Source organism: Pseudonaja textilis, chromosome 1 (genome assembly GCF_049901715.1).
Source record: "Pseudonaja textilis isolate UNSWEBS1 chromosome 1, rPseTex1.2, whole genome shotgun sequence".
NCBI lineage: Eukaryota > Metazoa > Chordata > Lepidosauria > Squamata > Elapidae > Pseudonaja > Pseudonaja textilis.
The window spans coordinates 95,889,878-95,907,092 of NC_141990.1; the positions used below are offsets into that span (position 1 = coordinate 95,889,878).

Sequence of the window (17,215 nt, forward strand, 5' to 3'; positions counted from 1 at the left end):
CTAGGCAGTGAGCACCATTGTTTAGAAGCATTTCACTATGTAAGAACTTATTTTTCCCAATTTTTAAATAAGCATTAGAAATGAAAGTTGCTTATTTCTTTTAATGTTTCAGTAGCATAAAATTTGCATGCTAAAATAATGCTTTGGGAAACTGCCAGCTAGGTTGCAAGGAAGGATCAAACGAGGACCCAGCTTTTGTTGAATACCATCATTACACAGCCTCAAGTGGCATAAGCTTTACCTCCCCCAAGCTCCATGAAACCTTATCTGGTCATACCCAGGGACAGGCAAGCAGTCTGGGGAGATTCTTGTAACATAGGTAGTAGACAATCAAGTTGTTTACTTTAGATATTTATGAGTGGCTAGGTTTGTTTGTGCCTGATACAATGTCAGACCCAAGTCAAAGATGTCCCAGCAAAATCTGATTGAGTCTAATCCTTTATTTGCTTAAGGACAGAATCTTGCCAAACTTAAGCTATAACCTTCTAATGTGCTAGATATATCCCGAGGCATTCTAGGGCATGGCTACCCTGAACTTCTTCCCTTCTCCCTCCCTTCAGCTCGGGATTGTGCAGTTTCTTAATCTGGTTCTCTCTTTGGGAAAACTCAGTGTTGCTGAAACACTCCCTTCCCTCACTTCTCCAGGTGAACATACCATCACAAATATCCCAAAACTGCTTTTTCAAAAGGCAGGTGGACTTTGTTTTTCCTTGAAGATGTTTCACTTCATTGAAGGTTCTTCAGTTCTGACTGAGTGGTGGAGAATAGAAAGATTTATGTTGCTTGCAGTCCAGAGGTGGTATTCAGCAGGTTCTGACCAGTTCTGGAGAACCGGTAGTAGAAATTTTGGGTAGTTCAGAAAACCGGCAAATACCACCTCTGACTGGAGATGTTACAGTATCCTTCCCCTGCCACGCCCATCAAGCCACACCCACAGAACTGGTATTAAAAAAATTTGAATCCCACCACTGTTGCAGTCATCTGGTTGTTAACATACTTTCTGAGAGTCGTTGGGGCCACTTGGAAGTTTATCTGTGCCCTCAGGATTACCTGAATCCTGTATTCGGCCATTCTTTTTTTTAAATGTAAATCCATTCATACCCCACACCATTATGAAAGGTGTCTACTCCAAAGTGAATAGCTAAATGTCTGTGGAATTTTGCACATTTGCCTACAAGAAGCCTGGAAATTCAACTCCTAGTATTTCTTGATAGTGGTGGAAACACTTCAACCTGAAGCCCTGAAAAGTCACTAGCTGGTGGCAATGGTGCTGCTCAATGGCCAGACTCAGGAATAGAAGTCTTAAACATTATATTAACCTTCTTGTGACTCGTTGACAATCTTTCAAAAACCTGATCAAGGCCTATTATTCATGGTACTCCCTGACCTTTAGGAGAAGATTTTTATCCCCTAAATTTGCTCTCTTCTAGTCTTCTACAACATTCATCTGTTCTCCAGGATCCCAGTTTGTTCCTTTGTAACCACATTCTCTAATTCTTTCAGAATTCTAGAGTATAATTCATTGGTACTGGGGATTTCTGTTCCTTTAACTTAGCTAACTATAGCCAAAATATAAACCGTATTGCTGTATCACTTCAACAAGCTTTAGTAATGATTTAGCTGTAATACTAAGCTGTAATATCATCAGCATATAGAAAAATATAACATTCCACCCCACCTTTAATATTTGAAATTATTGTCTAATTGAATAATTAGATTACTGTCTAATTGAATAAGTCATGGTTTGAAAATTAAATTGAAAATTAAAAGAAATTTTAAAAAACAAGGTATATCCTTGCTGAATGCCTCAAAGTAATGATGCAGGATGAAGACACCAAGTTATGTTCCAGTGAAGATAACGGAAGCACATATGTTCTTAAAATAGATCTTATAAATTCAGTCTGAACAATTTTAAATGCCCTTTTGCCATCTAATGAAATTAGAACTTAGAACAGTTGCTTCCAACTCATCTGCAGCTATGTCCAAATATTATCTGATGAAAACTGCAGTTGAAACAAGTCAAGATTTTAGATGCAATATCTAGGTTTCTTAATTAAGCATGATTTCTACAGACAATTTCCATGTGAGCATTTATTGTATTTTGTGTACGTAATATTTCTTATGATACTTGACTCTGAATTTTATATTGAAAAAAATGTCCATTATCCTTTATATAGTTAAAATAGGTTTTTAATTTTTTGTTTTATTTATTCAAAATAGATACAGTGGATATAACCGTACACCTTCCTGTTAAAATGCTAGATTTTTGAGATGTTAAAAAATCATACCAAGATAAATCACTTCAGAATTATTTCCACCTTTAATATTACATATACACTGTACAGTTCAATTAAAAAAAATAAACTGAAATTCTTTAAGGGGAAAAAATAAGGGGACTTTTTAGATCCACTGCAATTCTTCTTTTCAGCCGTACATCTCCAAAAGTAATTTACTGTAATATTTTATAAAAAATTGTAGAACAACAGTTTTACCCTCCAAATTTGCATTTTAAAAGATATGACATACAAGAAAATGGGATTGAAGAGGCATCAGGCACCTCTTCCTTTTTTAAAGAAACAGGAGAAACCCTTCAGATTTGATAAGTAATAGATTTCCACTAGCTGACTATTATGGATGAGCAAAAGACCTCTTTGTTTCTAAGTGGAGGCAGTGGGAATAATCCTGCTTGTCTTTTCTCCATTTTATTTATATGCTGCCCATCTCACCCATAATGCAATTATAAATGATAAAAAAGATAAATAGAAAACAATTAAAATAGAAAGGGTTACATAGGAACCAAGACCAAAGGCACAGAAGGCGTGGGAGTGAGGTCTTCTCATCCTGTCAACCATCTTTAAGCAAGGAGTATTGGAACCCCATTTGCTCTGCAGCTTGTTGGAAGCTGTTACAAATACATTCTTTTCATAGGCTCACATGGTATAAATGGGTAAGTGAAAATATCCAGTATGAATTATACAGTTGCTTTTCTGAGTTTCTCTTTAATAAGTCAGGACTAGTTAAATAAATTGGGAAAATCTATAACAATTCATGTCATTAATAATTGTGTAACTGTATTTTTTCCCGCAAGAGCCATACAAATAGCAGAGCCAAAATAGATGTTTTAAAATAATATATAGTACACTATGATAACAAAGCAAGGATAGATTCCTATTAAATTCTGTGGAGGAATACTGGCAGAGGGATGAGCAGATAACATTGAGTAGGATTAAAAATAAAATCCTTTTGTTTAGCTTTGACCTTCATTTCAGATGACCAGACATTTTTATTATATATGGCCTTTTACAATTACTTAAATTAGAAGATGTAGTAAGTGGGGGGGTGGGGGGTGGAATCAAGGATAAAACTGAATGAACCTGCATGCTTGCCAACCTGAATTCCATATTGCTGACGAGCCAGCCACAAGAACCAAGGTCTTGGATTAATTGTGATTTATAGCAAGAGAGAAGGTCAATGGAGTCAGGATGAGAATGTGTCAGAAAACTTAACAGTGAGATAGCCTCTACAGATTTGAATTGAAAGCATCTTACGTTGATTGAAAAAGTACTACTCCATGTCAGTTTTTCTTTTAGTTTTGAGATCAAAGCTGGAAAAAAAATCCCTTCCTGTATTGGTTGTATTGGTAATTATTATCTGTTCTCTTTCCCGTAAGCTACTTTTGCTTAAATAGTTATTGTAGATATATCTCAAAATGTAGCCATTATGTACATTTTGCATTTAAAATAATTGTTACCAAAATTTAATTGTGGGGTTGTTAGATTTTGATTGCAATTGAAACTGTATCCCCATCCATTAATACAGACTGTGCTGTAAAAAGGTTTATGGCTACATGTTCTTTTCTAAAAAAAATTAGGGTACGTGAATTGTTATATAGCTGAGTAAAAGAATATATATTTGCATATAATAAACATTTGGTATTGCTGGTTATGAAATATATGACTGGACTATCTAACAAGATGCAGTTCAGTAGTGAGAAAACCCTATTCGCCAAAGCATCTTGAGGGCAGGACAAGAAGTAATAGGTAGAAATTCATTAAAGAGAGAGCTAACCCAGAGCTAAGATGACATTTCTTGACAGTGAGAACAATTACTCAGTGGAACAGCTTGTCTCTTGGAGTTGGAGGTCTTCAAGAAAAGATTGGACAGCCATTTGTCCTGGATTGAATAAGGTTTTTACTGCATTTGGCAAGAGGTTAAACTGGAAGACCCCACAAACCCCTTTCAGTTCTTTGATTCTATGATTCAATGACCTTGAATCTTTAGAATCTTTGCTGGCCCCAAAATATTGGTTTCTATACCAATAGGTTTCCGATAAGTCTCAGGTTGTACTTTTAGGCTATAGGAATACAGAAAGCCCTTGACTTACGACGTGTCAGTTAGCAACTATTCAATGTTACAACAGACCCCTCCCCTCAACAGCAATTTATGATTTGGTTTCAAAGTTACAACGTGTTTCCCTCCATAGTTATACGACTGCACTTTTGGTGCTTGGCAACTGGCCTGCTTTTATAGCCATTTGCAGTGTCCCATGGTTGCATCACCATGATTCACGTTTTTTCCCAGAAACCAATGTTTGCTTATAGTTTCTGGGGAAAAAAACACACATGGTGAACAGTAGGTTTCCTTAATGACTGTGGTGTTCACTTAACAACCATGGAGTTCACTTAACAACCACCGGGATTACTTAATGACTGCTATATTTGCTTAATGACCTGCTGCAAAGAAAGTTGTAAAATTTTATATTCACATGATGACCTGCTTTATGACTGTCTGAACTTATGACTGTAATTCCCAGATTCAGTTATGGTCTTAAGTTAAGGACTATCTCTATTATAAAAAGGCATAGAAAAATATGTAAGTTTTATTGTTCCAACAGTCTAAGCAACATTTTGAGCATTGGTATATTACATTTCCTGCCTCAGCATATCCTATTTATACTTTCTGCCTTAAAATGCAAAACTGTTCTTTTAAGTCTGGCTAAGGTGATATTTGAACCACTTAACTAGAAAAAATATTCTAATTTCCTTCAATACTTTAGTGAGAAATCATTTTTCTGTATATAACCCGTAGGTGATAAATGTCTTGTACTTTATTATCATGATGTTAAGCATACCATACAGCATGTTTGGGTTCTATTCAAAAAAAGATTTTGTTCTATTCAAAAAAAGATTTTGTCTCCAGATATTTCATTTTCAATAGAATAGAAATCAGTTTCTTTCACCAGGCAGGTTTTTTTTTAAAATACAGCAGCGAGCTTGTAAAAAGAAAGTGTTTTTAGGTAGCCTGTTCAGGTTTCTGTTTCTATTTAACCTGATTAATCTGAAGTCATAAGCATTGCATCATTGTACATACAGTTCCCTACAGTGCTATAGGCAGAAATAAAGCATTAGAAGATCTGCCTTCAAATATAGAAGGAACTATCAATAAATGAGATACCTCAAACAATACAAATAGTAACACTATATTTCTAGGATTGTTCCTTCAAGGATTTTTATTTACAGCTGTAACAATAGTTGTAATTATATGTGAGATGTTCCTGGTATATATTTTTTTAAAACTCCATTTATCATTTATTTAATCCTCTGGGGTAAGTCTTGAATTGGTCTATAATTGATACCCAGTGATGATAGCTATTGATTTTAAAGGTGAATGGAAAAATTCATTGACCATAGACATTTAAGGGTTCTCCGTTTTCGATAATAGAAATAATGTATTCCTGGTCCTAGCCTTCATTGTTGGGCTTCTTGATGGCATCTGACTTCTATCTGTTGAAAACTGAATGGTGAATTTGATGGGGCTATGACCTGATCTGGTAAGGCAGCTTCTATGCAAATAGCCAGTTTAACCGATTAAGTAGGTTGCTAGTAAACAGCATCTATCTTGGCTTTGTATTTGCAGTACTATGGCAACTTCTGTTGTGTTGATCTCTCTTTTTTAGCCAGGAACATAGCAGAGCAGTTGCATCTTAATGCAATTGAGCCGATTGTTGGCTTGCTCAGTGAAAAATAGAGACCTACTTCCTTTTTTTCAGTATAGCTCTATAATAGAACATTCAGATATTGAATGTGGCTGGTGGTTAGGAAAATGCAGTATTATGCTTTTGGGTGTAAACAGTAATCATATGAAAGAAGAAAGGATTGACCTGAATAACTAATTTTGTAAGCCACCCACCACCACATTGCCTTTGTAGCTTCATCTAGACAATAAATCTGTAATGCTTTAAACATTGCAGTGGCATTTCTTTCAAGGACTTAATCATTTGCTTACTTTACTTCTAAGTGATTACAGTATAGTGGAATAAAATTCTGTAACTAAATATTTATTTTAAATAGAAAGAAAACCACAGAGGTGTCATTAAGTCATGTTGATACAAAACTCTCTGAATAGAAATACTTTTGGCACCTTTTCCTCAGTGTTGTTGACGATGAAAACATCCATTATACACATTCATTTAATTGTGGATTTTTTAAAAAATTGAAACTGAACACCCGAACAGTGCAAATGATTTGGTAAAATTATATCTGTTCCAGCAGTTATCATGACTCCTGGTTATATAGTAGAAAACTATCATCTCTGTTTAATTAGATTGACTCCTGCTTTTCACTCTATTTAATTGGTGGAACCAGCAATCAATAAAGACTTCAAAACATGGGACTTTGGAAGAGCTGAATACCGTGCAGAACCTATCATAGTGCAAGCTGCCTTTTCATTGAGTCACAATTAAAGAAGAAACAGTTGAAGGACAAGGGCGGGGCAGTTAGTTTGTATTCAGAGCGAACCTACCGTGACTGTTCCTCTAACAATACCACTGGAAACTGGATCTGGTTGCTATTAAGCATTGATAAAAACCTTGAGCTTGATTCCTAGTAGCTTCACAAGTCTATGTAGTTTTCTTCATGGTAGTTCAGAAATAGTCTGCCATTGTCAGGTTCCATGATATTTTTGTTGTCTTCCATATGTAGCCTACAAATCTGGTATTCCTTGATGATCTTCTGCCCATGTCTTTCTAAGTCCAGGAAAACCCATCCAAATTCTACCATCTGTTGAGACATCACAGGTTTATTTCCACTTAATCCTACTGCAGAGTTACCTGACTATAAGCCCCAGTGAATGTATAGCTGATTAAATATTCATATATGAGTCATTTAAAGTTCTGTTTCTGTAATGCAACTAAGATGGGAAATATGTTTCTAATATATTACTCAAATTTAAAATGCTCAGAAGGGATGAACAAGAAAATGTTAAAACAATTGCTCTTTTTCCAGTAAATGGTATTTTAAATTAAAGATAATCCTCACTTTAACAATAATTTTTTCAGCGACCATTCAAAGTTACGATGACACCGATCGAGTGGTACTTATGGCACATCCCCAAAGTTACAGGCATTGCAGTGCCCCCCCCCTCCCCCAGTCATGTGATGAACATCTGGGTGCTTGGAACCTGCCTACATTTATAAATGCCAAGTACATTTCAAATTCTATCCATCTATTCCCCCACCCCCACTCCCATCTCTTCCCTTTTTGCCATCCAACACTCTGCTGCTGCCTACCTCTGCTGTTCCCTGCTGGCCCCAGCTGCGCATTGCCTTCTTCTTCCACCCATTGCTGAAGAAGCATACCCAGTTGAGGCTCGTAGCTGACCCTTCACAAGGCCTCTCTGATCATCATTTGTGACTTTCCTTTGTGACAAAGTAAACGGAGAAGCTGGCAGGAAGTGACAGTCACATGAGGTCCTTGCTTAATGTCCCACAACGATTTGCTTAACAACCCTTAACCAGGGATTGCCAGAATTGCCATTGCTAAGTGGGTAGTCACATAATTTTGCCCTTTATAGCCGTATCACTTAGCAATGGAAGTTCTTAACCATCAAGTTGGGCTACCAGTACTCGTTAAGTTCCCCTCAAAAAGAATTGTTGGAGACTCATTACATCTTGCCATGGTAAAGGCCTATTCTGAATTTCAGTAGTGTTATTTGGCTTAAATATTGTTGGTAGAAATATCCTTCTGGGTTCAGTTCCAAGTGGGGAAAAAGACACTGGAAACATGGAGGCTGTTTGGAAAAATGGTTTAATTTTAGACAGGACCACATGGGTTGAAGCTCTAAAGTGAACAAGATGATCACATGCTTCAAGGTGAGAAGAGAAGGTCAAAAAGGGCTGATATGCCGAGAGTGCCTGGGTTTTATAACCTTTGTTGGCATTTGAATTGAAGCTTGTTTCTAATTGGTTGTCAGACTCCCATGGGAGCAACTCTGTAGGCTGTCCTGAGTTCCAGGCTTGGCTGAACCTTGCTGGATGATAATGCACTGAAAGGGCTTTTGAGCAATTGCTATAGTTTTACCTGGAGATCTTTGTTATGTAAAGTATTCTGGCCCATTAACAAAGGTGGGGGTGAGCCACTTCTGAGGTGAGTTTCTCCTTCTGAGTTTCTACTATTTTTAGGGGAAATATTCTGCCTTTTTAATATTTCCTAGGATATTTCAATTTTCTAGGAGAGGCGTGGGTGCTAACTTCCTACAATATCTACCAGGCTTGAAAGAAGGTGAGCCCAAGAGCCGGTCTTTTGGAACGATTGGTTTTCAAACTCTTTGTACTCTTTGTATGCTATTTAAGAGAAAACTGTTGCACTTCATCTTCATATCCTAAGAAGAAACATCATCATCAATTCAAATCAGGACTCTCAGGCCCATGGGGGTGTGTGGGGGAGGATCTTAACCTATAGGAAATATTACATGTCTACATTGTTGCCAACCTCATAGTACAGCACCATGTTAGGAACCTATTGTTTATAGCCAAGTGCTTCAGAAGTATTTCTGAGTGTACTTAGTATAAAATTTAAATAGACAGTACTTGAGTTAGTTCAAATCTATCTATATAAAAGCAAAATACCATTCACGCATCATCACAAAATCTCCAGTACTGTAAAGTTTACAAACTTGAAATTTGGTATGTATGTTCCCCTTGGCTTCTAGGTGGCTCTCTAAGAAAGGATTTTTTGAAATGACCATCAGAGCATTAGTATTTCATATATTATTAATGACATGCTCTGATGCTAAGGAGTTCTTCTCCCCCCTCCCCACCTGAAAAGAAATCTGTTCCAAATGCAAAACACAAGCAGAGGAGTTTCAGTTTTAGTTTCACAGCACCAAGCAGCTTTAGTACAGAAGTTGAGCTAAGCCATGCCCAGGCTCCTAGCTGTCTCCTTGCTCACAGAGCAAATGCTCTTTCACTTTCCAAACACACTTGACAGGATGCTAGCCAGAATAATACTGATCGATACTGGTAGGCAGAGGCAGAATTCCCTCCCCCTTATTTTCTTCCCCAAAAACAAAGCCAGACCACATAGTTTCATGGCGAAGCACAGGTATCGAGCTAGTATTTTATAATTAACAATGTATTTGGCTACACTGGTTAACAGATGTATCCATGAAATGCAATATGAGAGGTATCATATGTAATGAAATTCAAGCCTGATCTTTGGGTATTCCTACCTATCATGTCTCTGTGCTTTCCAATGATTTATGTGGCTGATTCTTTACCCAGAGAATTGAATACTATTCTAGAGAAATTGCAGTAGAATGCAAGAAAGTTTCAGTTGTTTCTCCATTTCAGAAAACTAGAAATGTGACAAAAGGAATAAATGGTACGACTCATAACAAGCCTCCTGTGTAACAGCAACGTGAGCAGCAGCCTGGGGGGAGGTCGAGCTGTGTAAATGTAGGAGGTTCTAATGCCAGGATTAGCTGTTTATTTTTGCATCTCTGCAGACTTTGATGCAAAGCAGCAGTTGCTTGGCATGGGAGAGCTGCCGCCTCACCTATGTTAATTTTAACTTGCTTATTTGTCTAGGAACATTGGCACATTGGGTTTTTCTGTAAGCCTTCTGATATTTCAGATTGAGAATGGAGCCAGAATGAGAGGACTGAGACAGTTGTCATGCCATTGCAACATTCTGGGTTTTTCCAGGTAGAGCCTTTGATTTGGCCTGTTTTTTTTCACACCCTCCTTTCTTCTGCAGCCTCCTCTTCCCCATAGAGGCCCCTTCCTGAGAGTTGGGAAGGTTCATACAAAGTTGCAACAAAGGGTACATCCCAAACATTGGAAACAGCCTTACCATTTTGGCCCCAACTTATTGCGTATCTATATTGTCTGTGTATTTCAACATTTCTTACAATGATATTAGCCTTTAGTTTTTGAATATCAAAAACAGAGGAAAAATAGCATTTACATGTCACCTAATGTTTAAGTTCTACTTACCAAGTGCAACTTTCTATTTCGTTACTTAAAATTATTTTTTAGAAGATATCTCAAACTGAAGTTATTACTAAAAAGCAACTGTGTTCTTTTAAAGTTTTCTACTTTCTCATTATTAAATTTCATCAACCAACCAACCAACAAAACAATTGGTATAATTTCTGTTTCCTGGCATGTTATTGATCTCTGTAGTTTGGGTATAAAATTGTTTTTCTTTTCCACATCTCTGCTACAAATTCTATTAGGCCTTAATCTTGTATTTATATGTCAACTGTAAGACCTGCTAAAATAAATTGATATCTATCTTAAAAGGAATTAAGTATGAATATACCTTACAATTGTGTAGATTGTATGCAGTAAGGCTTATACTTTTAAATAAAAAAAAACCCGAAACCATTCTCCAGAAATTGAATAAGAAGAAGTAAAAGGATGAATTCAATAAAATACAAACATTAGCAGTTTTCATAGCCCATGTTCATACAAAATGAACAATAGACAGAATCTATTTGCTTCAGTTCAGCTCTTTTTGCAAAGAGAATTAGAGAACTGCACCCAGGTATTATTGTTAAAAACTTACCATTCTCTCTCCCTCTTCCCCTCCCTCCCTTCCCCCCTCTCTACACGGTTATTTCCTTAGCAAGTCAAGTTAATTACAAAATCCTAGTCTGAGACTGGCTTGTTAGAAGAAAAATAAGCTTTCTTGGTAAACATTTGATTAATACTGTATAACTCTCTGCAGGAGGAGACCATTCAAAGTTCATATACAACAGTGTATTTCAGCAAGGTTGCTTTCTAGTGATAAGGTAGAATTCATAGCAGTTGTTGCCAAATGTCCATATGTATCTTGGCAGAATTTTTTAAAACATACAGTTGAAAGTCATAGTGATGTCAGAGTTATATCCCATGATGCAAATGACTTGAATAAAATACCTGCATAATTTTGTAGTATGACGCAAAAGAACATTAATAGATCATTTGAGTCATTTGTGCCATGATACAATGCAACATCTCTTACCGCTACATCTGTCGATGTTCATGGGTATATTAAATGTATATTTTAAGTAATTTAAACCTATTTCTTTGTGTTATTCCCATTAAGACTGGCTATTTCACAAGAACTCACATGGTGAACATCTTTCTTCCCAGATCATTCCACATCAAGTGGTACTTCCTCGTTTAAGCCCAGCCGCTCGTTGATCTCAATTCCTACTGCCCATGTAATGCCATCTCATATCAACACTTCGCTTTCAAAACATAGGGATCCTCTGAAGTCCAGTTCTGCAAAGTGGAGCACAAGCCTTTTGAGGTCTGCTCAAAGCAGGCATCAGGGCATGTTGGACAGCTCTCTTGATATGAAAGATTTGAGGCCTGTAAGGAAGTGGTCATCGTTGTCTAAACTCAGCACACCTCTTAGTTGTAACCAGGATGGGGATGTTTATTCAGCAGAATGCAGGAGCAACTTGGATACAAATGGGAGAGACAAGACTGTTTCACCACAATTAAGGTCAAATTGCTTGTACAATAGTATGGAACTATTGAAGTCTGAGGACAGAGAAAATGGGAAGAAAAAGAATTCTACTTTGAACTGCAAATACAAATTTGAAAGTTGCAGCAAAGAAGATTGGGGGGTTCCTGATGTCACAAACAGGAGACATGCCTTAGATATGACCTATAGTGCCTTACCTGAAAGCAAGCCTGCTCCATTAAACTCTGAAGCTTTTCATCAAGAATATATAACTTTGGAACCACAGGCTGCAGTCCCATCCCAGGTTTCCATTCAGTCTTCTGAAAGGACTCAGAGGTGGCTTACAGAACAATTTCGTACAAATCCTCCAGAATCCAGGCCTTCTGATGAGGAGTCATACAGCTTATCTCCGTGGCAGTTACAGCAACTTGAAGAACTTAGAACAGGAAATGAACACTCTCTGCAGGTAAGAATCAAATTTCAGTGTTTGCTGCCACCAAGTGGTTTATGAGAAAAATAATATCAGATATCGTTTTGTTCAATGAATAAGCTTATATCTGCTGTTTTGTTTTATTTTAAAGGTTTTCATTGAAATCAGTTGAGATAGCAGTTGTTATAAAATGATGCTAACTCATCTCAGTTTTTTCTTTCTTTCTCCACATGCAAATATTGGAAGACAGATTAAATATGAATATGTACCTTGGGCAGGCATCCACAGAAAAGCAGTGATAGATAACACAGGCATGACACTATTATCACGTAAATTTTGCTGCAGCTTACATATTTGTATCAGATGTCACACAAATATAATCATACTGAGCTCTTGGCAGTCCACTTCAACCCAAAGTAGCATTCCCCTAGCATTTCCTTTAACAAGATTTATTTGAAAAGAAATGGAATAAAGTTGCAGAAACTTCAGCAACTGGACTGCTTTTACTTTAGAACCCACATAGCAAAGCAGATATTGCCATTACAGACCACTTCTTATCTGATATCCACATATGGCCATACAAAGAGGGAAAATGCCGAAATATTGTAAGCCCTCCTTAGGACAGCAGCATATTTTTTTCAGGCTTACACAGATACTTGGAAAACAATGGGCTGCTTCTAGAAATATCAGAGGGGCATGTGCAAGATCAGGAAACATATTTGAAGCTTTTTTTTTTTTCTCGTGATACCTTCAAGTCAGCATTGATTTCTAGCAACTGGTCTAGTCCTTGTAGTTTTATAGGCAAAGTTATTCAGAAGTGATTTGCCATTGCCTGCTTCTTACAGCTTAGAGGAAATGACTGGCCCAAGGACGTTCAGCTGGCTTTTTGCCCAAGTAGGACTAGAACTCTATGATGATGGTGGTGATGGTGATGATGATGATGAAGAATTTTATTTCAATTATTTCCTGCTTTCTAACCTGGTACCTTAACCAGTACACCAAACTAGCATACCAATATTATTTATTTAAACAAACATAAGTGTTTCTTTTTTTGTTCATTGCTGCAGTGTAAATGTTTCTCAATTCTAAAAAGGCGCTGAGGGGTTTCACTGTTTTTGCATTGTATGAATATTTCAGGTGACCGGTTACAGAGAAACACATCCATCTTCTCCCATTTACCTATATATTTAGCTTAGCTTGTGAATTGCAAACACCGACATTTTGCGGCTAGACATCACTGATTCAGCAAGTACACTTCAGTCACCTCGTGGTTCCATATTACTCTTAATATATCAAGATGCTGGTGGATAAGATGACATACACATAATTTGATGCAGAACTCTGGGTAATTCAAAAAGAATCAGTGTTCCTTTGCAGTTCAGATAAATTGATAAACAAAATATCTAGGTAATAGACTGCTTCTTAAACTTAATTCCTTGACTCACTTCATTCCAGTTGGCCAAAACTCTTCAGGGTGATAATAGGATTTACTGAGGCAATAAATATTAACATCAGGTTAGCATAAATTGTGCATTGAACTTCTGTGGTCCCTTCAAGGAGAAATTAGAAGCTGCTCTTTCTATATTGTAGCAGAAGCTATAAAGGAGAGAAAGAAGAGACACCAGTATGGAGCTTTGACAGTGTTTCTTCCCTACCAGTAAGAAAGAAGTACTTAAATTTATGTAGCATGTACATGATCTAAAAAATATTAGGTAGCCAGCATTTATAAACTTAGATTTATTCATTTGACATAGAGCACAGTATTTAATAATTAGTAGACCCTATAACGTAGGCCAGGGTGTCAAACTTGATTTCATCAAGAGCCGTTTCAGGGTTGTTTGACCTTGAGGGGGTTGGGGTGGGCATGGCCAGGCTCAACGTCACTTGGGGGCGCCTGTGATGGCTCAAGCACTCTGCCAGGGAAAACGGGCTCCCAAACTCCATTTTCAGCTGCAGCGGCCTGCTACCCTCTGCCAGTGAAAACGGAGCTTGGCAGTGCCGCTGTGGCCGTCACGAGCTCCGTTTTTGGCAGTGACAGCCCCCTGCAACCCTCTGCCAGCAAAAATGGAGGTCAGGAAGGCCATACGCAGCCCTCCTGAGCTCCGTTTTTGCTGACAGAGACACTGTGAGCCTGTCCGTTGTTTCCAGGGCAGCCCGCGGGCCAGATCTGGCCCCTAGGCCTTGAATTTGACACCCCTGAGGTAGGCTATTTTCTTTCTCCATATGGTAGAGGGCTAAGACTCTAGGGAAGAAGTAGTGTTTTAGGTAAAGTATTTTAGTGATTTTAGAGTAGAAGTAAGATTAAAAATAAAGTCTTTTGTTGCACCTTAGCCTTATAACTATAATAGTTGACAACATCACAGATTTGTCAGGTATGTCATAATTAGGAACAATAAATTATGTGTAAGTTTCATTTTATATTCCCAGTGTGACACAGAACAATAATAAATGACATGAAAATAATAATCGTAACAATAATTACAGATACACACATGTATTTTACCTTGGTGTCATAATTCTACTATGATCTGGATCCTTTGCTAGCTGTTAATAATATATATTTAAAAGAATAAAAGAGGAAAAGTTTGGTTTTCTGTCATTTAGAATGCTTTAATAAGATTTTTTTCTTTAATAACTTTACAAATCCTATAATGGTGAAGATTCGTTTAGATGCCCATGTTTTATAGTGTGTTGTGAAAATAATTTCATACTGAGAAGTAGAGGAAGTCATAATGTAATCAAGTCATATAATTTGAGTTTTCCTCCCCTTTGGACTTTTTTCATCTTTATCATATTGCTGCTGCTGAGTTAGTGAGGAAATTAATATTGTCACACATTTTTTTGTAGAGATGGAACACGTTATCATCTTCTTATTCAGCAGAAGTGACACTGCTGATACATTAAAATAAATGACATGATAATGTATCAGTAACCCACTGCATTCGTTGAAGTATTTGTGCTGGCATTTTCATGCAGGTAGACTTTGACTTACGACTACAGTTGAACTCAACATTTCCATTGCTAAGCAAGGTAGTTGTTAAATGAGTCACACCCCATTTTATGACCTTTTTGCTGTGGTTGTTAAGTGAATTCACTGCAGTTGTTAAATGAATCATGTGGTCATTATGCAAATCTGGCTTCCCCTTTTGACTTTGCTTGTCAGAAGCTGGCTGGGAACATTGCAAATGGTAATCACATGATCCTAGGACAATTCAACTGTCATAAATGCATGTTAGTTGCCAAGCACCCAGATTTTGATCATATGACCTTGCAATGGTTGTAAGTGTAAGACCTTTTCATAAGTCACTTTTTTCAGTGCCACTGTAACTTCAAATAGTCACTAAACAAATGGTTTTAAGTTGAAGATTATCCGTATGTGTGTAGATTTTTTTACTAATTAGCCTTTCTATAAATCTCAATAAGATGCAGCACTTTGGGAAGACCTGAGCTGGTTGTTCTTGAAATTCCTCAAAATGTCAAATTTTACTGTATTCCAGGTCATATTTAAATAAGTGCCCCTTCCCCCAATAGAACAAGATATTTGTGTTTTCAATGGCAGCATTCCAGACTCCAGAATCCAAGGCTAGTGGCCTATGTAATGTTGAGAAAGGAGAGGTATAATCTGCTAAAATAAATCTGAAATTTTAAAATAACTAAAGTATAAATAAATTACTCAAATGTGTATAAAGATGTTCACAGAAGTTTATACTCAGATATTCTGCCATATTTCTAGATTACTAGGAATTTTTATTATAATTATTTTATTTTTGAAAAGTTTTAAAAATTTTGTAGCTGTTTTTTGAAGATACGTTATCAAACTTAGTTTGTCTTGCAACACTTATTATATTGCCAGAATTCTCAAGTTTTTGAAAGTGACTTGTCCTAAGATGGGCACACAAGCACATACCTGCACTGATATAGATAATCCTTGGGTTATGACAACAATTGGGATCAGAATTGACATCCCTAAGCAATGTGGTTGTAAAGTGTGAAGTCACATGACCATGTCACTTAGTGATGACAGTTCCAGCAGTCTCAGATGCTGCCATTAAGTGAGGACTGCATGGGTTGTTAAGCGAGGACCCCAGGTAACTGTGACTTCCAAGTTCCTGTGGGTTTCCCATTGATTTTGATTGTGGAAAGCTGGCAGAGGACATCGAAAATTGCAATCACATCTAGAGTATAATTTCACCGGGTGTTTCATTTCTGTGTGAAATAAAGATAAGAAGAGAAAAAGTGGCAAATGGAAATATTTTGCTTACAAAGAAATAGTGCAATCTTAGTTTCTGAAGTCTGCTTGAAGTTACAATTTGTAATCTCATCCCAACAAAATCAATACGTTAAAAAACCTTAAAGTCATATATTCTAATTGTCTTTTAGAATCCTCTAATCTGGCATGAAAGGTATAGGAGTGAGTAATTGAATAGGACTTAGTCTGAAATTTTCTAACAGTAGTGAATTTGAGAGCCGATGCCCCCAAATAAAACCTCACAATAGAGACAAGCAGGCTTAGAAGTAACTTATATAAATTATGGGAAGGTTAATATGCTTTTAGTGGAAATAGTATTCTATAGTTTGCTAAAAATGTTATTACAATAATACTGTATTATAGCACTTTATAATTAATAGAATTTATATGCCCTGTTGTAATATTAACAATAATAAGCAATTAATCTTATGCACGGTTGTTCATAACAAAGTTACATTATGCTCATTTTTATTCCCATGTATAGGTATCATCATCAAATATGTGGAAATTTACTCTGAATAAGTATTTGTCTTCATGTAGTTTTTATACTTCCTCTAAATGGCTATTTGCCCTTATCTCCAATATAAACATCACAGGTGATTCCATGTTCACATCCATTATTTTCTTCCTGTAGAGAATTCCATGTTTGTTTTTCCTTTTTTCTACTTTAGGTTTCAGATTGTGCTGTTGATCTGATCTGTTCCATTGTAAAAATAATATATTTTTTTATTTCAGCAAAAGCTTCCCTGATCTGCAGGATGTTAAGTCTAGGCATTTTTTGTCTTGTTCATTTTGTTCTTT

The 17,215-nt window shown here is 36.7% G+C and overlaps 1 protein-coding gene across 6 annotated transcripts in view; it reads left to right on the plus strand.

The window, feature by feature from the left end:
* The window catches only part of CEP85L (centrosomal protein 85L), a 101,088-nt gene that overhangs the window by 34,660 nt on the left and 49,213 nt on the right, over window positions 1–17,215 (plus strand). For all 6 annotated transcript variants that reach the window (XM_026705430.2, XM_087942093.1, XM_087942098.1 and 3 more), the window contains one exon: window positions 11,417–12,201. In XM_026705430.2, the coding sequence (XP_026561215.1) occupies window positions 11,417–12,201 (785 nt within the window). The remainder of the gene's footprint in view (window positions 1–11,416; window positions 12,202–17,215) is intronic.